The following is a 23,505-nucleotide window of genomic DNA, read 5'->3' as shown; positions in this document are numbered from 1 at the left end:
TTCGGAAAAGAAGCTCTGTATTTCGCCAAGATATAGAAGAAGAAGGTCCCTTAGGTACTGGTTGTATCGAGTAAGATGTGGAGACGGCGGTTTGAAAGCGGACAGAAGAAGTACGAGGGAGGTGGTTCCTTACCTGAGGGATCGCTACCTGGCGAAGGGGCAAGTGTGGCAAATGTCCGGCGTGGAAGATGACCGGCATTCACAGTTCCCGTTCACCTTTCGTGTTTTTGGAGGGAACGCTAACAAGCGTTAAGTACTTGCCGTTCTTGCAACAGAAATGTGGTGTGTTGTTCCAGTAGGATAATGTCGCCGTTGGTGATACTGATTTATGAATGTAGTCATTTCATGTACTATATATACACTGTTGCAATATACATTAAGTGAATTGGAAACCTCTAAAAGGGTGAAGTATTTTTCTTCCCGGCAGTGTAAATTGTAAAAACAAAAAGTCGCTGCGTACGCTGTACACAGCAGTCAGTTCCACGCCCAGCTGCTGAGTCCACACCCCTGCAAGCGTTGCGCGGTGTTGATTGTTGTTTGGTGTGTTGCAGGCTGGGCGCATGGCAGGCTGTGAGCCGCCGCCACCGCCGCCGCCGTCGCAGAAATGGCCGCCCCCCGAGGTGAGTAAACAATAGTGCTAATAAGAACGTTGCACAATAAGCATCCCTCTTTTCACTGAAATCGCCTGAGTACTCGTAGAGTGGACACAAAATTACTTGGCCTGTACCTCAGCAGATGGCTCAGTAGGGGGGACGCCGAGAGCGGTGGGGGCTCCGTCGTGACGGTCACAGCGCAGTGGGGCGAGGGGCAGCGTATCCACAGACTCATGTCTTGCATACCGTAAACACTCCAGCTAGCAAGTTTGCAAACAATCATATTAACAGCTTAGTACTGTATCTCACAACAGTACTAGAAAAGAAAGAGTTGCGTAAGAAAGGATCAACCAGAGGAAACCAAATCCAACCCCACACGGCCAATAAAAGTTCTCATAAAACAAAAAAAGAAGTAAAAACTGTAGCGTAGCAGGTAACGTCAATTACTATGATACTGTCAGTGTAAACTGTTGGAAGACGCTGAGTGCTTTTATCCTCAAATACTTTATGGTAGAGTCCGAGCATATGCTCGCAGTCAGTTAAGTTGCCTCAAGAAATATGCAGTCACTAACTATAATAACTTGTCTTATTTCCTTAAACTTTTAACATAAGAGTACATCTCTGAATCAGAAGATCATGACAGCATTTTAAATTTTTAAATTCGGTCAGTAATTAAGCGAAATACTGAAAATCAAATTTTTGTAGCCCAGGAAGTCGCTAGATAGGCAACCTGCAACTGGTACCAGGTCTCGCAATACCTATTCAGTAATATATTGAGCTGGTACGTAAGATCTTAGCGCTTTTCCGTAAGTTTAATAAACACAACAGATACGCGTAACAGAGACTTTAGTCATCAGTAATACAGGGTGGGGAGTTGGGTTGTTTGGCGAAAGAGACCAAACACTGAGGTCATCATCGGTCTGATTGGATTAGGGAAGGACGGGGAAGGAAGTCGGCCGTTCCGTTTCAAAGGAACCATTCCGGCATTTTCCTGAAGCGATTTAGGGAAATCACGGAAAACCTAAATCAGGATGGCCGGACGCGGGATTGAACCGTCGTCCTCCTGAATGCGAGTCCAGTGTGCTAACCACTGCGCCACTTCGCTCGGTTATACAGGGTGGTGGAAATAAAAGTGGCCCTGAGAACAAAGTTGCAGGGTACAAAGAAACACAGCAGAGGAAAGGGAATGCACTACTAACCTGACTATCGCAGATGCTGAAAGTCATTCATGTCTTGGCACTTTTGGACGCCGGACAGCAAGTTGCGAAAGGCGGATCGAAATTGGACTGCTGGAATTGCTGCAGTCTCATCTGAAATATTCTGCTGCAGTTCTTGAAGGCTACGAGGGTTGTTGCGATACATTTTAGACTTGAGGGTTTTCCCCACGCAAAGTAATCGCCGACTGACAGATCAGGTGACCTTGGTGGCCAGCTAGGGCCGCCACCAGACTGACCTCTGCCAACAACTGTCAGGCCTGAAGATTGGTAAATGTACTCCAAGGTTTGGCCAGCCGCAATGGCAGCTGTTCCGTCCTGTTGGCATTAATTGTATGTCTTTTTCTCCTAAGTTAATGCCGACACAAATAGTTTCAAAATGTTGGCAATGTAATACGCCGAAGTCAGCGCCTGATGAAAGAAGATGGGACCAATAATGGGGCGTGCAGACACTGTACACCAAACCCTAACCTCCTGATCATGCATTGGCGATTCAAATGGCTCTGAGCAGTATGGGACTTAACTCCTGAGGTCATCAGTCCCCTAGAACTTACAACTACTTAAACCTAACTAACCTAAGGACATCACACACATCCATGCCCGAGGCAGGATTCGAACTTGCGACCGTAACTGTCGCGCGGTTCCAGACTGTAGTGCCTAGAACCGCTCGGCCACACCGGCCGGCCATGCATTGGCGTTTCGTGGAAGTTATGCGTATTCTCCGCTGCTCAGAACCTGTGATTCTGTGCGTTGCAATAACCTCTCAGGTGAAATTAAGCTTCATCACACATAAAGGACAGATCCACGTCAAAGCCAGTCATTGTTATCTCAGAGAACAGCCACTCACAAAACTGGAGGCGCTGAGGAGAATCTGCTGGTTTTAATGCACGAACAATGAACTCTCGGCAGGGATACATGTGCGGGTCCAGATGGAGTATTCGTCCGCATGATCGACGTGATATGCAGGTCTCTTGCGACAGGCTTCGGAAGCATTTTCTGATGAACTGCAGCAACTTTTTCTAATGTAGGGACACGTCTCGGAATATGTTTTACTTGCTCGAAACAGATCCTATCTGACGCCCTTTTCGGACTAAATGTTGCATGGACTTTTTTTTCTTTTTTTTTTTTGCACTTTGACACCATTAAAATTCTCAGCACACCACACCGTTTCCACGGCTTCGTTGTCACGTAGCTCCACAACGAACACCCGCTGCTCCACTGTGGGTACCGTCGTTCCCTATGCACAGCTCCACTCACAGACACGGACCGCACTACACTCTGAACCGGTGTGGATCACGTGGCGGGCATATGCCGTGGTGTGTGTCTCACAGGGAAAGGTTATATGCATAATTGAGGTCCAATCGTGTCCATTCGTCCAGGCCACTTTTATTTGCCTCACCCTGTACACGGGGTGTTACAAAAAGGTACGGCCAAACTTTCAGGAAACATTCCTCACACACAAAGAAAGAAAATATGTTATATGGACACGTGTCCGGAAACGCTTGCTTTCCATGTTAGAGCTCATTTTATTACTTCTCTTCAAATCACATTAATCATGGAATGGAAACACACAGCAACAGAACGTACCAGCGTGACTTCAAACACTTTGTTACAGGAAATGTTCAAAATGTCCTCCGTCAGCGAGGATACATGCATCCACCCTCCGTCGCATGGAATCCCTGATGCGCTGATGCAGCCCTGGAGAATGGCGTATTGTATCAGAGCCGTCTACAATACGAGCACGAAGAGTCTCTACATTTGGCACCGGGGTTGCGTAGACAAGAGCTTTCAAATGCCCCCATAAATGAAAGTCAAGAGGGTTGAGGTCAGGAGAGCGTGGAGGCCATGGAATTGGTCCGCCTCTACCAATCCATCGGTCACCGAATCTGTTGTTGAGATGCATACGAACACTTCGACTGAAATGTGCAGGAGCTGCATCGTGCATGAACCGCATGTTTTGTCGTACTTGTAAAGGCACATGTTCTAGCAGCACAGGTAGAGTATCCCGTATGAAATCATGATAACGTGCTCCATTGAGCGTAGGTGGAAGGACATGGGGCCCAATAAAGACATCACCAACAATGGCTGCCCAAACGTTCAAAGAAAATCTGTGTTGATGACGTGATTGCACAATAACGTGCGGATTCTCGTCAGCCCACACATGTTGATTGTGAAAATTTACAATTTGATCACGTTGGAATGAAGCCTCATCCGTAAAGAGAACATTTGCACTGAAATGAGGATCGACACATTGTTGGATGAACCATTCGCAGAAGTGTACCCGTGGAGGCGAATCAGCTACTGATAGTGCCTGCACACGCTCTACGTGGTACGCAAACAACTGGTTCTCTCGTAGCACTCTCCATACAGTGACGTGGTCAACGTTACCTTGTACAGCAGCAACTTCTCTGACGCTGACATTAGGGTTATCGTCAACTGCACGAAGAATTGCCTCGTCCATAGGAGGTGTCCTCGTCGTTCTATGTCTTCCCCAGTCGCGAGTCATAGGCTGGAATGTTCCGTGCTCCCTAACACGCCGATCAATTGCTCCGAACGTCTTCCTGTCGGGACACCTTCGTTCTGGAAATCTGTCTCGATACAAACGTACCGCGCCACGGCTATTGCCCCGTGATAATCCATACATCAAATGGGCATCTGCCAACTCCGCATTTGTAAATATTACACTGACTGCAAAACCACGTTCGTGATGAACACTAACCTGTTGATGCTACGTACTGATGTTCTTGATGCTAGTACTGTAGAGCAATGAGTCGCATGTCAACACAAGCACCGAAGTCAACATTACCTTCCTTTAATTGGGCCAACTGGCGGTGAATCGAGGAAGTACAGTACATACTGACGAAACTAAAATGAGCTCTAACATGGAAATTAAGCGTTTCCGGACACATGTCCACATAACATCTTTTCTTTATTTGTGAGTGAGGAATGTTTCGTGAAAGTTTGGCCGTACCTTTTTGTAACACCCTGTATACTCCTTCACTGTCTACAGCAGTCTGCCAACAATGGGCTACCTTTTCATTCCGAGGCTGCAGGAATCACGTGGTTTTGACGTGAAGAACTTGTCGAGCCAGAGCGCAGTTTCATCTGGAAAGGAAGTTCCTTGACGATTGTTCTATAGAGAGCGGGAAAGGTGAAAATCTGAGAGCGCAAGGTCAGGAGAATAAGGTGGGTTCGAAACCACTTCCCAACCCAATTCTTTTGTAGTAGCAGAATGCGGACAGGCGTTATCATGGAACAGTATCACTTCACGCAGTCTTCCTGGTCGTTGTTCTTGGACTGCGTCTTCAAGGAGCCTCAGTTGTTGACAGCAAATGTCAGCAGTGAGGGCTGCACCACGGGGAAGCAGTTCGTAGTACACCACAGCGTCGCCGTTCCACCGGATGCATAACATTATCTTTTGTGGAGGCGCGAGTGTCTTTGTACGTGGAGTAGCTGCTTTGTTTGGGCTCAACCACTCCTTTCTTTTCTTTATTTTAGCATAAAGACACCATTTCTCGTTACCACTAACGATACAGGATTTTAGGTGTTGTTCACGAGGCCATTGGTGACGAGCAAGCAGAGATGCACATATGGTCACTCACTGATTACTGTGATTTTGGCTTAGGTCATGCGGTACCCACACACTTGATTTTAAAGCTTCCCCATCGCATGCAAATGTCGCACTATGGTGAAATGATCACAGTTCGTCGCATTTGCCATTTCTCGAGTACAATGACGTGGAATCGCCGTGCATCAATACGTTTAGACGATCTTCATCAAATTCGGGAGTTCTTCCGGGACGTGAAAAATCACTAATGTCAAAAAGATCCTCCTCAAAACGAGCAAACCATTTTCTTGCCGTGCTCTGCCCACTGGCGTTATCCCCGTACACGGCGCAAAGTTTCTGGCCGCGTCCACTGTTCTCACTCATCTATTGATCTCAAACAGAAGAATAATCTTCCGATTTCGCCACTAGCCATTTCATATTCTAGCGCCCACAGCTCCACTTACTGTCTCCAGATGGCAAAATGGCAATATGTAACCTCAAATAGCAACAGTGAACTACAAATAGAAAATGACCATCGCTAAACAAACCCACAGCGACTGGAATACCAACATACAAAACAAAAACGCTACGAACTTACGCACCAACCTAACAGATTGTGCAGACACATTGTGTAAAAACACAACAAATAGCAATTTAACCGGTCTGCAGCAGGTAGCCACAACGAAAGATCTGCAGTAGAGCCCTGTGTCAGTTGTCGTGTAGGTAGTTGGAAGACAGATACTGAAAGACGACAGGGAGTACAGAGTGTCTGAGCTGCACTAGAAGTCCAGTAATTGGGTCTAGTTCTGAGTCACCAGACTAACCCCTCCAGTTGCAACGCCAAATCTTGATGAACAATGCCACTCGAGCCCCAGTCCCTGGTCTGTTCACCTGCGCTATTCAGAAGGTTAGAGGCAGCAGCAGAAATGGGGCTATAGCTGGCAAATTATGCCACTGCCATTCCTCTTTTTTTTTTAATGGAAGTACACTACTGGCCATTAAAATTGCAACACCAAGAAGAAATTCAGCTGATAAACGGGTATTTATTGGACAAATATATTAAACTAGAACTGACATGTGATTACATTTTCACCCAGTTTGGGTGCACCGATCCTGAGAAATCAGTACCCAGAACAACCACCTCTGTCCATAATAACGGCCTTGATGCGCCTGGGCATTGAGTCAAACAGAGCTTGGATGGCGTGTACAGGAATAGCTGCCTATGCAGCTTCGACACGGTACCACAGTTCATCAAGAGTAGTGACTGGCGTATTGTGACTAGCCAGTTGCTCGGGCACCATTGACCAGATGTTTTCAGTTGATGAGAGATCTGGAGAATGTGCTGGCCAGCAGTCGAACATTTTCTGTATCCAGAAAGGCCCGTACAGGACGTGCAACATGCGGTCGTGCATTATCCTGCTGAAATGTAGGGTTTCGCAGGGATCTAATGAAGGGTAGAACCACGGGCTGTAAGACATCTGAAATGTAACTTCCACTGTTCAAAGTGCCGTCAATGCGAACAAGAGGTGACCGAGACGTGTAACCAATGGTACTGTGATGTCACCGCCAGACACCACACTTGCTAGGTGGTAGCCTTTAAATCGGCCGCGGTCCGTTAGTATACGTCGGACCCGCGTGTCGCCACCATCAGTGATTGCAGACCGAGCGCCGCCACACGGCAGGTCTATAGAGACTTCCTAGCACTCGCCCCAGCCGACTTTGCTAGCGATGGTTCACTGCCTACTTACGTTCTCATTTGCCGAGACGATAGTTTAGCATAGCCTTCAGCTACGTCATTTGCTACGACTTATCAAGGCGCCGTTATCCGTTACTATTGATATTGCAAATCATGTACCGTCAAGACCGACGTTCATCATTAATGGATTAAAGTTAAGTATTCCACCAGCTACGTCCGTTTTTCTACATTCTAATTTCCTTGTCCTGTTCCAGACCTCACGCCAGCCTGCGTGAGCCAAAACGCGTGCCTTTCGGCCTCCTCTAGTAACACGGTGTTGGCTATCCTGCCAACCACAACAGGTACCCCATACCATCACGCCGGGTGATACGCCAGTATGGCGATGACGAATACACGCTTCCAATGTGCGTTCACCACGATGTCGCCAAACACGGATGCGACCGTCATGATGCTGTAAACAGAACCTCGATTCATCCGAAAAAATTACGTTTTGCCATTCATGCACCCAGGTTCGTCGTTGAGTACACCATCGCAGGCGTTCCTGTCTGTGATGCAGCGTCCAGGGCAACAGCAGCCATGCTCTCCGAACTGATAGTCCATGCTGCTGCAAACGTCGTCGAACTGTTGGTGCAGATGGTTGTTGTCTTGCAAACGTCCCCATCTGTTGACTCAGGGATCGAGGCGTGGCTGCACGATTCGTTACAGCCATGCGGATAAGATGCCTGTCATCTCGACTGCTAGTATTACGAGGCCGTTGGGATCCAGCACGGCGTTCCGTATTACCCTCCTGAACCCACCGATTCCATATTCTGCTAACAGTCATTGGATCTCGACCAACGCAAGCAGCAATGTTGCGATAAGATGAACCGCAATCGCAATAGGCTACAATCCGACCTATATCAAAGTCGGAAACATGATTGTACGCATTTCTCCTCCTTACACAAGGCATCACAACACCGTTTCACCAGGCAACGCCGGTGAACTGCTTTTTTTGTATGAGAAATCGGTTGGAAACGTTCCTCATGTCAGCACATTGTAGGTGTCGCCACCGGCGCCAACCTTGTGTGAATGCTCTGAAAAGCTAATCATTTGCATATCACAGCATCGGCTTCCTGTCGGTTAAATTTCACGTCTATAGCACGTCATCTTCGTGGTGTAGCAATTTTAATGGCCAGTAGTGGTTTTTTTTATGGCACTGGAAAGAGACTTCGATGAGGAATTCAACTACATAGCATTTGTGGACGTTGATCAGATGGTAACAAAGTAACAGCGACGCGAACAACTGCCTTGGCGCCGGAAAGGGAGAGTCCAAAATCCTTCTTTAAGTGTAATTTTTTCATTATTTTGTTTAATTTAAAAACAAAATTTAAGAACATTTAAAAATGTTGCATTACAACGTAAACGCCCTTTATAAATAACAGTCTAACTTACTTAAAAATTATGTTCTTGAATTATTATACATTAAAAGAATAAAAACGTTTATTTTTTATGAACTAATACATTAGTATTGTCTTCGGTGACAGATGGTGAGGAACAGATGATCTATATAGGTTGCAGCGATCACGAAAGCGATCAGCTGTTTGCGGGCGATGATGCGGAATATTAAATTATGTCTTTCTTTCCTCGTATGTATTTGCAAATAAATTGTTTTTTAATAAATGTATTAAATTTCATTACGTAGTTGAACATAATCAATACTATAATTTAGCCCGAGAGAGAAACAGCTGATTCTGTGATATGGATGCAACACATCCGCCCACGCAGACGTACTTGTCTTATTAATTAAAATTAATAGCCATCAGAAACCAAGAAAGCTGAAACTTTGTAACAAAAAATAGTTAGCTATAATAGGTACACGGAAAAGATTGTCCGCTGAATTTTTCGCAGTGGAAAAGTGCTTTCCTAAATCCCTTCCCTTTGAAAAGGCACAACCGTTCCCCATCCTCCCCTAATCCGATCTTGTGCACCGTCTCTGATGACCTCGTTGTCAACAGGACGTTAAACACTAATCTCAGCCTCCTGCTGTTGCACCTCTGGAAAAGTGCTCGGCTGATGCAGTGAAAAATAACACGCGCCCGCGTGCGTGGCGATGCGCCGTATCCTTCTGTCATCAGCTGAGCGAAAAACTAGCCGAACCAATCTTTTCATTAAACTTTTATAGTTAACTATCGCTCAACCAAATTTCAGCTTTCTTTTACGCACTGCATATTTTTCGCATGTTTACCCGTGAAGCCGACGTGTAATACCACACAACAAAGTCAGCTGACTACGTTTTTCCGTTGTTGTTCAACATAGTATCTGAACCGTTATTTATTTTCAAAGAATATAATTAAGATTTTTTTTTATTTACTGGCGATTCATCTAGAACATTAACACATTTAATCACACTATGTAAGCATGAAAGTAGTTGCCAGGGAGTAACTGATGAAATCATAACCCAAATTTCTTTTAACAAGTGGGAATTTTATTCACTTTAATAGTGCCAAAAGCATTTTTTAAAAGAAACAGATTTAAAATTATAATCAAAAAGCACCCTCTAAATATCAAACTTACAATTTATTCAGAGGCAGAAAGAAGCAAGTTTTGACTGTATGAGCTTTCGGGCAGAGAACCTTGCCGCTCCCTTTGGGCACGGCCGTAGTTACGACCGCTCACAACAGCCTCTGAAAGACTACACTCGTGCAAATCTGCAACACACCAGATAACTTTAAACTAAGAGTTTTAACAATTTACACAAGCACATAACTATGCATCCCCCATAGGAGGGATGGAAATGGTACCAAACACCACAATTAAAATATTAACCTTACCACCGAAGGTGCAAATGATTTTAACTTCTAAGAAAAGTCTTTTGGTGAAAGCGTGGCAACTTTAAACACTAAAATGATCATTTAAATGAAAGCCCATGAAATGCAATCTTATATAAAATTCTACAAGGTTGGCCAAACAATAATTAAGATGCTCTACAGTACACAGATACCGCCTCTAAAGTTCATAGGCAATAATATCAAAGTTTCCAGAGATCAAAACATATTTCTAGGTATTGGGCCGTTACATTCCAAGCAATAAATTCGTTAACACACCAAATCCGACAAACATGACAGAAGCAGCTACTAACGTACGGTAGATTGATAGGAAGATTACCGAACAACCCGAACCACAGGTTACTCTAATCCACCCCTGCTCCACAAGGGAAAAACGGACCACCCAATTTATAAACAACCACCTTCCCGCGGGTGGGCAAGCGTAGAAGAATGGTGGGAGGACCCCAAAGCAAAACGGCTGGGTGACCTCACCAAGAAAACAAGTAGAATTTAACAAGAGTAAATCAAACAACACATCACCAATCACTTAACTTCTAATAAACTGCGATTTCTCGAGAAGACCTGGCGCAGCATCCCCAAATCGCTCTCCCGAACCGTCCGCTGCCAGCCGCTTCAACGGACGCAGGAAGGCGCGCCGATCTCCCGTCTCACGGCGTCGCAGCTCGCACCGGCCAGACTGATGTCTTGGGTTGGCTCCTGTTGCTCTCGTGTCGACCGCGAAGTCACTACCCCTCGCTATACGCTGCGGCCCACTGGACGCAAGTGGCGACCTCACGTGCGCCGACGCCCAAGACGGACAAGTCATCTTGTGTCTCAGTGCGCGACCGACCAACAGATCGGTCCAACCGCCAATGACCATTGCCTGAGCAAACTCGAGCAGACTGGAGGCCTAACGCGCAGACTCAGGTGCAGGAACTAAGCCCCGACCGGGAGACCACTCGCTGAGTTCTCTTACTGGCAGAGTGGAAAGACTCTCATTTTGCCGGCTTTAAAGGTTGATCCGAACGACAGACATACTAGCACTGCGGACGACAGACAAACTGCCTAACAAATGCGGACGAGAAACAGACTAGCAAGCTGGGGACGAGAGCTGACCCAGACTGACGCCACTGGCGAGCTCATAGCGCCAATTAAATGCACGTGAACAGGCAACCTTCCCCCTTTCCCATCAGAGGGAGACACCAAAGCTACGATTGCCACAACGGCGCCACCACCAGAAATGGAGGGCGACTACTTCACACTGCGCTCTGCGGCGTGGTCTTCAAAACAGCAATTTTTACCACGGCTCAATATGCATATCAAAAAAGTCTCAGCTTTCTTCATGTCGGTCTTTTTATCACTGTTATGCGTGCGTGGGAGGCCGCCGTGACTAAGCTCACTGCAAATGCGTAAGCTGAGATTAGCATCATTTACTAGCAATACTAAATAAACTACAGCAAATAGTAAGAGCTTTCTTATTTTTGGTCACCAAAAATGCCAGCTGGCTGCCGGACTATTATACAGGGTGGACGTTAAGAAAGCCGACAAACTTCAGGGATGGATTCCAGACTGAAAATGGAGGAAAATAGGTCTTATGAACATTTGTGCGGAAATGAAAGTTCCTATGAGCACGTGCCGTGTGCTCCTTGTGTGTTGCAGGCTGTGTGATGTCGCACCGAGCTGTAACCAGCAGAATGGTCCGGTATTCATATCGGGAAGAAGACGAGATGATGAAATTTCCTGGCAGATAAAAACTGTTTCTCGCCTTCTTCGAGGAGCAGACTGGTCGCTTTGGAGCTCTCTGGATGGTGTAGAACTGTGACCAGAAGCTCATGTGGGCCTTAGCCACTGCCTGAAGTCACGGTAGTGACTGGTGGATATGAGTTGAACAGAATAATCGCAGTAAGATGAGTCGACGTGAAAACAGAATGGCAGCGATGTCCTGTCTTGTTCGCACATGCATATGAGCACACCGTGGACGAGGATGCCTCTTTTGTAGGTGTATCAACGTGGGCGTGTCTAGAACAGGGGTTCCTAACAAAATTTTCTCGAGGACCCCCTTATCGAGCATGATTGATACCTTGTCATATCACAGTATCAAGAACCTAAAAGAGCCAAATTAAGAGTCTTTTAATACGTTTTCTATTTTTGCTACTTAGAAAAAACATCGACATATTCATTATTGAAAAAATATTGAGCTTAAAACTTTTCAATTTAGCCGTCATTGTTATCGTTAAATTTTTTATTATTGTCTTCAAATCTGGGTGATTAGTATAACAGACTCTTTAAAAAAATATCAATAAATAAAAATTGAGTATGCACTGAAAATGACAGTGAAAAATTAACTCTGAGTGACTTACTTGCTTGAACATCAGATGCATTATCTTTCTCTTCATCTGTAGGCCTTTCTCGTTTTAACGAACCACTTTTACCGAACGGTCGTTTTTTAATAACGCGGACTGTAGCTTCCGCGAAAAACAACGCTTCACAAACACTACTGTTTTAATACAGAATATTGAATATGTAAACATCACGGTCTGTGAAAGCACTGGCAATAAATTAACAATGGCCGATTGTCGTCTGAAATGCGAGTTTCTATTAAAGTGACTGTCAGTTGTCAGCTGCAAAGAGGCAGCGCGCGCAGTCTAACGGCATATAGCAGAACTATTTGCCTCTATCCAATTCTAGTTTTGCGCTAGAGTGTGCTGGTGTCAGTTGGCTCTAGGAAGACACTAGACGCATAAATTAGCGTTCGCTAGAGCTCAGCTCATGCAGGAAGCGGCCAAAAACAAAAATCTGTTATCATAAGGAATATATTTAATTTACTTTTTTATTCTAATAGCATCTTGCGGACCTCTCTGGCATAGTTCGCGGACCCCTGGGGGTCCGTGGACCACCTGTTGGGAACCACTGGTCTAGAAGGAACGGCTTACCACACGCAGCCATGTAAAACAGCGTGAGAACAGTGGTCGTAAAAAAGATCCTAACCCACAACGACAAGGGACGAATGTCACGCCATGTCCATGACGAATGGTTTCAAACCAGAGGGGAATTGCTGCTGTCGGGGAAGGCAGGTCCAATTTCAGCCAGTTTCCTGCGCGAACTTTGCGAAGGGAAGTGCATGGAATGGACATATGAACTTGGGTACGTCGGAGAAGACCGTTCGTTTCCCGCTGCGGCACATAAACCTGCACGTCGTCAGTACGCCAAACGATACAGAAACTGGACAGTAAATGACTGGAGGCGTGTGGTGTGATGTGACCGGTCTCGGTTTTGTCTCATTTAAATGTTGCAAGCCGTGGGATGCACAAACGGCGCAGAGGCGTGTTCTACTCACGATATGTAGAGGGTCTACAGGGATGGCTGTTATGACCGAAGCAACTGGTTTTCGGTTATATCAGTTTTCTTCCACGCCAGTTTAACCCGGCTGTTATAACCGCTCAATACAACTGGTTTCTGAAATAACCGATTTTCGGTTTCTTATTGCTGTTATTTCCTGTAATACACGTAGAAATCTATCAAAGATTGAAAAAAATTTTACTCCCTCAGTTTGGAGATACCTAGAGCCAAACATTAAATTAAACAGGCAAAAACAAAAGCGTTTGCTGCCTTTCTGCAAAAAGTGATAAATGGTTGAATACTACAAAAATTGCCAGCATTCTCCCGTTGTTCTAATATTTTAAAACTCTGCTCAAACATCATGTTGTAATCGGGGGTTATACCATTATTTGGGCATTACGAATATTCAGTGCTGAAGCCTGAAAACTGAGGTTGAAAAAAACTGTCCGTGTGTATTTGTCCGTTTCCATGGGCTACAAGCAGATAAAGGCATGTTATATAGACACACACAGTGGAGCTGCTAGTTTCTACGAGGGTGAGTCAAATGAAAAGCTTAAATTTGTAATGTTGTTGTTGTGGTCTTCAGTCCAGAGACTGGTTTGATGCAGCTCTGCATGCTACTCTATCCTGGGCAAGCTTTTTCATCTCCCAGTACGTACTGCAACCTACATCCTTCTGAATCTGTTTAGTGTATTCATCTCGTGGTCTCCCTCTACGATTTTTACCCTCCAAGCTGCCCTCCAATACTTGATGCCTCAAAATATGTCCTACCAACCGATCCCTTCTTCTAGTCAAGTTGTGCCACAAATTTCTCTTCACCCCAATTCTATTCAATACCTCCTCATTAGTTATGTGATCTACCCATCTAATCTTCAGCATTCTTCTGTAGCACAACATTTCGAAAGCTTCTATTCTCTTCTTGTCTAAACTATTTATCGTCCGCGTTCCATACATGGCTACACTTCATACAAATACTTTCAGAAACGACTTCCTGACATTTAAATCAATACTCGATGTTTACAAATTTCTCTTCTTCAGAAACGCTTTCCTTGCCATTGCCAGTCTACCTTTTATATCCTCTCTACTTCGACCATTATCAGTTATTTTGCTCCCCAAATAGCAAAACTCATTTACTAATTTAAGCGTCTCATTTCCTAATCCAATTCCCGATTAATTCGACTACATTCCATTATCCTCGTTTTGCTTTTGTTGGTGTTCATCTTATATCCTCCTTTCAAGACTCTGTCCATTTCGTTCAGCTGCTCTTCTATTTGTAATAACAAATCGAAATTTCGCGCCGTTATTCTGTAAGTTGGTAAGCTACAAACAGCGTGTAGAATGGCCTGTAGGTGGCAGCATAATGCAGATGCACACATACCGTCGCAGTATCAGTATGAAGTAGAGATGGGCAAACTGAAACACGTTAACTGTTTCGAAACAAATGAAACAGTACAATGTGATGTTTCGATACGCTGTTTCGAAACAGTGAAACAGTTTGTGTTTTGTAATCTAATAAACCTAGACATTTTATCATCTTGAATGTCTACTGTATAGGTATGTCCATATAAACACAAATGAAGTGCGAGAGCGCTAATCATATCGCAGAAAGTATGAAACTATCACTTAGGCGTCTTGGCAGTTTCGTATTTCATGCAGCAAATGCGCTGCTTTCGTGTCGTGTGACTTTCATACTTTTCAATTGGCTGAGGACAGCCATAGCTGAATACAGAAGAACCACCACGAACGGAACTGGAGGTGGGAGCGAAGTGCAGAAACAACGGATATGGTACTGGGATTCCCACTTTCCGCTAGTATGGGAATATATCCATTCCCATGCACACAAAGGGAATCATTGTGGATAATAGGCACAGTGACTATAGACTCACAAATAAAGCCAAGTAATTCGAATAAATAACAAAATATCACAGAAAAATTTTTGTCTTTCAAGGTGTTTCGAACCGTAACTATAAATTCACCATGCTTCCCAGGCCTTCCCATTCACCATTACACTATCAGTGATATGTCAAACAGATTGCTTGCAATTATACCTACATTAAATTTATGTATATGTATAATAACCGTCACTCTACGCCTTTTTTTAATTCAAAATGTTCTAGGCTTACTTGCGTTTCTTAATATGATTACTGTACTTGAACAGAGAAATGTATGTTATAAAAGAAAGTGTAATTTAACTGAATGATTTTCACATATTTATTATTTTGAATGTGAATAGTATGCGTTGTTTTATTGTTTGGTTAATGTTTATAAAGCAAATATTACGCCATTTCGGAATAGGACAGTCATCTAGAAACGAAGCTTTATTTTCGGATATCTTAAGCTTCATGCTATTGCTTGTCAAAACGATTTCGACACTCTTGAAAGTGTTTCACAAAGTGGTATGTTGTGTTTCAGTACCTGTGCCGAGCCCGAATCTCGTCCGACACAGAGCGGAATGAAACATCACTGTTTCGATACAATCAGTCCGTTCCAAGCACAGGTGGACTGAAACAGCTTTATTTTGAAACAACGATACAGTTTCTGTGTCTGGCTCGAGATCGAATCTGGTCCGGATATCCGAGACAGGGGCGAAATGAAACACCACTGTTTCGAAACAGTGAACCACAGCCGTTCCGAAACACTGAAACAGTTCCACGTATCGATACACTTTATCGAAACATAGAAACAGTGACCAAGTCTAGTATGAAGATGGCTGCCCCACTTGCGACTTGCACCAGGGAAGAACAGCGTTCTGTTATTCGGTTTTTGCGTAGTGAAGGTGTGAAACCTACAGAAATTGATCGACGAATGAAGGTTCAGTACGGTGATGCATGTTTGTCACAGCAGAAAGTCTACGAGTCGAGTAGGAAGTTCGCAAATGGTGTGACTTCAGTGGCAGATGCTCCTCGTCCAGGTCAGGCACAACGAGTTGTGACTCCACAGAACATTGCAGCAGTTGAAGCCACAGTGAAGGAAAACCGCCGAGTGACACTGAATGACATAGCAGCATGTTTACAGATTAGTCATGGGTCAGCACACAACATTGTGCATGATGTGCTCCAGTTTCACAAAGTGTCTGCAAGATGGGTGCCACGGCAGCTGACTCCTGAAATGAGAGAACGACGTGTTGATGCTTGTGAAGAGCTTCTTCGGCGCTTTGAACGAGAAGGTGATGGCTTACTTGCAAGAATCGCTACTGGGGACGAAACCTGGGTTCACTTCCACCAACCGTAAACGAAGAGAGCGAGCAAGGAATGGCGCCATTCCTCATCACCAAAACCAAAGAAGTTTCGAACAAATGGTTCAAATGGCTCTGAGCACCATGGGACTCAACTGCTGAGGTCATTAGTCCCCTAGAACTTAGAACTAGTTAAACCTAACTAACCTAAGGACATCACAAACATCCATGCCCGAGGCAGGATTCGAACCTGCGACCGTAGCGGTCTTGCGGTTCCAGACTGCAGCGCCTTTAACCGCACGGCCACTTCGGCCGGCAAGTTTCGAACAGAACCATCAGTTCAAATGGTTCAAATGGCTCTGAGCACTATGGGACTTAACATCGATGGTCATCAGTCCCCTAGAACTTAGAACTACTTAAACCTAACTAACCGAAGGACAGCACACAACACCCAGCCATCACGAGGCAGAGAAAATCCCTGACCCCGCCGGGAATCGAACCCGGGAACCCGGGCGTGGGAAGCGAGAACGCTACCGCACGACCACGAGATGCGGGCGAACCATCAGTAGGGAAGGTTATGCTGACTCTCTTATGAGACGAAAAAGACGTCATTTTGGAGCATTACATGCCTAGAGAGACCACTGTCACCAGTGCATCATATACAGAGCTCCTAAAAAATCATCTGCGGCCTGCAATCAAATCAAAGCGACGCGGATTGCTGTCAGCAGGTGTCCTTTACAACATGACAATGCAAGGCCGCACACTGCCCGTTCAACAGTTGCAACAATCGCAGACCTGCATTTTGAGTGTCTTCCTCATTCACCATACTCACCAGACCTTGCCCCAAGTGATTTCCATATGTCTGGACCACCTAAAGACGCAATGGGAGGAAAGAAGTTCGGTTCTGATGAAGATATACGCCACGCGGTGCATGAGTGGTTGCACGGACTAGCAAAAGAATTTTTTTCTAAAGGAATTTGTGCACTTTGTAAGAGCTGGAAGACTTGCATAGAGCATGGGGGAGATTATGTTGAAAAGTGATACTGCTTTGTACCACTCCCTCACAATAAATAATATTTAAAGAATATTTAAGGTTTTCATTTGATTCGCCCTCGTATTTTTATTGTATGCCGTGAATGAATTGTTAAGTTTTTAATTTATTACTGTTGCCAAATTTCCTTTCTCCTTTATTATTTCGTATAAATGACAGATATCTCTTTAATCTTTTAAGGGAAATGAAGCGCTGTATTTCACTGCTATATTTCCAGACAAGGGTCGGTGCCAGTCCGCAATACAATAGATGTCTGGAGATGGCAGCGAGAACCTATCGTATAGACCAGATAGAGGCAGGTCTTTCCCACTGCAGCTACACTCGTGCCTTAACCCATGACACGCGCCAACAAGGACATTATTGTCCCAACAATGCAGTACCAATTCTTATCCCATGTGTTTGCTACTCATTTCTGTCGGCATCGTTATGAAAATAGTATTGATTGCCATTTTATAGTAACACAATATTTCAAACCAATACAAGTTTTACGAGTAAAAATTACGCCTTTTTTTCTAAAAATTGATGTCTCGCGTATTAGTGAAAAATAAAAAAAACACTTGTTATAACGGATACCAAACAAATACTGAAAAATACCGGGTATTCAGAACTAAAATACCGTTATCGGATTTAAAGGGTTGGTTTTTCACATCCGTTGGTTGTAGTTCAGTCCGGAGGTGGTTCTGTGATGTTTTGAGACGTTTCTTCCTACCCTGGCGTGGACCCAGTCATGCAGTTTACATTGAACGTCAACCACGATGTTCACTTCAACATTCTTGTAGTGGTAATGTCCTGTTGTGTTTTGTAAATGTCTTTTCTGTAATACAGTCAGGGTAATGGAGAGCATTCAACACTGGTTTCATAGCACTCAACAATCAGACTATGCGAACACAACATAACTTTATAATCCGTTCCATGGCTATCAATAGATTACTCACATCTGAGGTACAGGCAGGATTTCCTCATTGCGTACAAAGCTGTGGTGCTATTCTAATGTCGTGGAGCCTCGGCAGTACTGACGATTTCAGAACGGAAAAATGGACTGAAGGTGTGAGTTGAAGTTTGCGTTAGGGGGGCATTGGACTAGTCCGTGTAGCTGTAATAGCCGCAATGCTACGTTGGTGTAGTTACTAGTGTGTCTGCCTTGTAAACGTGAGCTCCAGGTTCAAGTCTATGGCACGGTACAAATATTTACCTCCTTATCGGAGGTAAATTTCAGACTCAACTGTAACCTGAGGTATAGGCAAGATTTCCCCAGGCATGATCTTTACCAGCTTTCATATTTGTTTCGAAAATTTCTAGTTGTGAAATTAGATTTTGGGGCCTATCTTTTTGTGTTTGCATGTAACTGAAAGAAAAAATATTTAAATACCTGTAAAATGTTTCAATGCCCTACACTTGTAACTTCATAAATATGTGTGATCAAATGCACCCACCCATATTGAGTACTAAAGTTATTTAAAACTAATGATAATGATATGGTTCGTTTTGGTAACAGCTGAAGCAAAGGAAAATGAAATAACATACAAAGTTCATTAAAACAAAGCAAATACATTTATGCAACACGATAGAACCACTACAAGTTCTGCGAATCAAACCGTTTCCAAGTAATGAAAGTGAACTCAGAAAACTGACACCTTACCTGCTGCGTCGTTGTGTGAACAGAGAGACATAATTGGTTCTGGTCGTTCCTATCGTACTTGCAGTTCTGTACCTTCTTTGAAGCACCTGCTTCGGCCGCAACATCTCCCCAACTTCCGGAATACTCAGCTATTCGCTCTGAATGTGGTTAACCATGTCGTGGTTGGGCATAACCATACACAATAACGTAGTGAAGGCGTCATCCGTGTGCCCGGTATGGGAGACTCCTGTATGTCGATAAACCTTTCAGCTTTCGCCTCTAGCCAGCCCTGTAATTCAAGTTAAATATATTTCTTATTACATATTTAAATGATATTATCGGCATTTTGTGTGCTGCTGTCTTTTTCGGAAATTGTAAAAAACATTCCGGAAACATCTGGTTTTTTTTCCAAATGCGAAAAAATATTAAAAAGTACATGTACCTGAGACAGTAAATTCTACGAGGGTAATCCCAAAAGTAAGGTCTCCTATTTTTTTATAAATACATAGACCCGTTTATTTCTAGAATGGTTTACATCAGTTTACAGCTTGAACATTTAGCTACTTTTCGACATAATCACCGTTTCTGTCGATGCATTTTTGTAGACGCTGTGGCACTTTTTGTGTGCCAATTTCATACCAGCTCGCCGCCGTGCTGTTCAGAAAGTTATGAACTGGCGTGAGTGTTGCTTGGTCTCAGGTGTAAAGTGGTATGCCTAGGTTTCGTCACCAGTGACAACTGAGTCCAGAAAGTTGTCCTGTTCGGCTGCAAGGCGGTGAAGAAATGCGCGGTAATCATCAACTCGTTGCCGCATGTTGTACTCAGTCAGCATGCGTGGCACCCATCTCGCGCACACCTTCCGGTAGTTCAATGTTTCCGTTAAAATTCTGTGAGCGGTGCTTCGGGAAACCTCAGGAACCAACGTGGAGAGATCATCCAGGGTGATCCGCCGGTCTTCACACATGATTTGCTCAACCTTCAACACTGTCTCCTCAAAAATTGACGGTCTCCCGCTCCTTTGTTCGTCGTGAATTTCGGTCCGACCAGGTGCAAACTCTCTACACCACTTACGAACATTTTTGACATCCATGTACGACTCACCATACACTTCCGTCAATTGGCGATGGATTTCAATCGGCGCAGTGCCCTTTGCGTTCAAAAACCGAATAACTGCGCGCAATTCGCAGTTGGCAGTAACATTCAACGGGAGCTCCGTTCTCAACGGCTGCGGAGCCAAGACTGAGCGCCTCAGCATGACGTGCGCATGTTTACAAACAGCGCGTGAAGCTCTCTTCATAACAGTGTCACCAACTGCCACACAGAGTTCTGTCCTTATAAAAAGATAGGAGACCTTACTTTTGGGATTACCCTCGTATTAGTATTTAAAAATGTAGAATTCGTGAAAACCTTGACAGTACTGTACTTAATAATTTCTCTGTTAACTAATTACTCTGCTACATACCAATAACTCGTAAGTGAAATCAGATGAAGTCGAAGTGTTATAAAAAGCAGTTACAGGTTGAATGCAGGTTCAAACAGAAGATATTTGAATTTAGCACACGTTTATATTTTCAAGACCTCTTCCATTGCCAAACCTTTAAAGAAACTGTTCATTTCCAAATATCACGTGTTCCGTGGTAGAATCCCTTCTCCTCTTACGAGGTGTAAGACGTTGCTCCACCCACGAAGTATGGCTGAACAGTTCACACGTTACGTAACTAATTGTTTAAAAAAAATGTAGCAATTTACGCATCATACAACTCTGTACGTGAAGGATTATCAGTATCTTCCAAATATATTCAATAAATTATACACTCTGAGACAAAAAAAACGATGCACCACGATGGAATTATACCAACGGGACGGAAATCCGCAAATGTGATGTACATATACAGTCAAATGATTACAGTTTCAGAAAAACTGAATTATTTATTCAAAACAAAAGCTTCACAAATTAAGGAAGTCAATAAAGCGTTGGTCATTCGGCGTTGCACTGATTGACAAAGTTTTTGATGTCGTCCTGAGGGATATCGTACCAAACACTGTCCAACTAGCTGTAACGTCGTCAAAATCCTGAGCTGGTTGGAGAGCACCGCCCATAATGCTCCAGACAGTCTCAGTTGGGGAGAGATCCGGCGACCTTGCTGGTGGACGTAGGGTTTGGGAAGCGAAGCACGAAGACAAGCGGTAGATACTCTCGCCGCGTGCGGACGGGCATTATCTTGCTGAAATGAAAGTCCAGGGTGGTCTCTCAGAAAGGGCAACAAAACGGGGCGTAGAATATCGTCAACGCATCGCTGTACTGAAAGGGTGGCGCGGAAGATAGCTAAAGCGGCCCTGCTATGAAATGAAATCGCACTACAGACCACGACTCCGTGGGTGTGTACAGCGGCCGACAGTCGCTTTGGTGTCCCACCGCTGTTTGGGGCATCTCCACACACGTCTTCCCTGGTCATCGGCCTCTTTTCGAAGCGGGACTGTACTCCAGTTAATGAGGTTACAAGCCGAATGCACTCGACACGATTGCAAACGGGCTTATTGGTTTACGGGGGTAGTCGGCACAAGTCCTTGTGGTCATTAAAGCACCGGTTACACATCGGATCGATGATAACAATGAATCTGGGACTCTGAATGTCTCTCTGACTACTGTCGGCCTTCTAGTCCGTCGTCTCTCTAGGTAGACCCCTTCCTTCTTGACTCTGCGATCGGCCATGGTTCACCCTTTCCTGACAACACCGCCGAATAGTGGCATCGTTTCTGATTAGATGTCGAGCGATTCGCGGTCTCTTTGAGCTCAGTTACACGTCCTCTCAAATGCTGACATCTTCGTATATTGTTACCGCTCCTGTCTGCAAGGCATAGTTACTGTCCTAATGAGTACACGGAATGAAATTCGCAAAGTCCTTATGCCCTGGTATCGACATACCTCCTGCTTACTGCACTATGTGATCAAAAGTATCCGGACACAACCAAAGACATACGTTTTTCATATTAAGTGCATTGTGCTGCCACCTATTGCCAGGTACTCCATGTCGGCGACCTCAGTAGTCATTAGACATCGTCAGAGAGCGGAATGGAGCGCTCCGGGGAACTCACGGACTTCGAACGTGGTCAGGTGATTGAGTGACACTTGTGTCATACGTCTGTACGCGAGATTTCTACACTCCTAAACATCTCTAGGCCCACTACTTCCGATGTGATAGTGAAGTGGAAACGTGAAGGGACACAGACAACACGAGAGCGCAGAGGCCGACCTCTTCTGTTAATTGTCAGAGACCGCGGACAGTTGAAGAGGGTCGTAATGTGTAACAGGTAGACATTTATTAGCCATTTATCCAGACCATCACTCAGAATGCATCGATCCACTGCAACTACTATGACAGTTAGGCGGGAGGTCAGAAAACTTTGATTACATGGTCCAGCGGCTGCTCATAAGCCATGCATCACTCCGGTAAACGTCCGTCCCCGGTAGCTGAGTGGTCAGTGCGACAACATGTCAATCCTAAGGGCCCGGGTTTGATTCCCGGCTGCGTCGGAGATTTTCTCCGCTCAGGACCGGGTGTTGTGCTTTCCTAATCATCATCATTTCATCCCCATCGACGCACAAGTCGCCGACGTCACGTCAAATCGAAAGACTTGCACCCGGCGAACGGTCTACCCGACGGGAGGTTCAATATGGCTCTGAGCACTGGGACTTAACTTCTGAGGTCATCAGTTCCCCAGAACTTAGAACTAATTAAACCTAACTAACCTAAGGACATCACACACATCCATGCCCGAGGCAGGATTCGAACGTGCGACCGTAGCGGTCACGCGGTTCCAGACTGTAGCGCCTAGAACCGCTCGGCCACTCTGGCCGGCCCGACGGGAGGCCCTAGCCACACGACATTATTATTATACTCCGGTAAACGACAAACGACGCCTCGCTTGGCGTAAGCAGCCAAAACATTGGACGACTGAACAGTGGAAAAACGTTCTGTGGAGTGACGAATCACGGTATACAATGAGGCGGTCCGATGGCACGCTGTGGGTATGGCGAATGCCTGGTGAACGCCACCTGCCAGCGTGTGTAGTACCAACAGTGGTGTTATGGTGTGGTCGTGTTTTCATGGAGGGCGCTTGCACCCCTTGTTGTTTTACGTGGCGCTATCACAGCACAAGCCTACATTGATGTTTTAAGCATCTTCTTGCTTCTCACTGTTGAAGAGCAATTCGGGGATGGCGATTGCATTTCTCAACACCATCGAGCAGCTGTTCATAATGCACGACCTGTGGCAGAGTGGTTACACGATAATAATGGACTGCCCTGCACAGAGTCCTCAACTGAATCGTATAGAACACCTTTGGGATGTTTTGGAACGCCGACTTCGTGCCAGGCCTCACCGACCGACACCGATACCTCTCCTCAGTGCAGCACTCCGTGAAGAATGGGCTGCCATTGCCCAAGAAGCCTTCCAGCGCCTGATTG

General features: G+C 44.9%; 1 protein-coding gene across 1 annotated transcript in view; it reads left to right on the top strand.

Annotated features, from left to right (window-relative positions):
• The first annotated feature begins 561 nt into the window (after positions 1–561).
• LOC124621865 (phospholipid-transporting ATPase ID) overlaps positions 562–23,505 on the top strand; it is a 538,522-nt gene continuing 515,578 nt past the window's right edge. The window contains 1 exon segment of the mRNA XM_047147327.1: positions 562–620. Within this exon segment, the coding sequence (XP_047003283.1) occupies positions 605–620 (16 nt within the window). The 5' untranslated portion in view covers positions 562–604.

The sequence above is a fragment of the Schistocerca americana genome, chromosome 7, assembly GCF_021461395.2.
Source record: "Schistocerca americana isolate TAMUIC-IGC-003095 chromosome 7, iqSchAmer2.1, whole genome shotgun sequence".
Taxonomy (NCBI): domain Eukaryota; kingdom Metazoa; phylum Arthropoda; class Insecta; order Orthoptera; family Acrididae; genus Schistocerca; species Schistocerca americana.
This window is presented reverse-complemented; position numbering and strand designations above follow the sequence as displayed.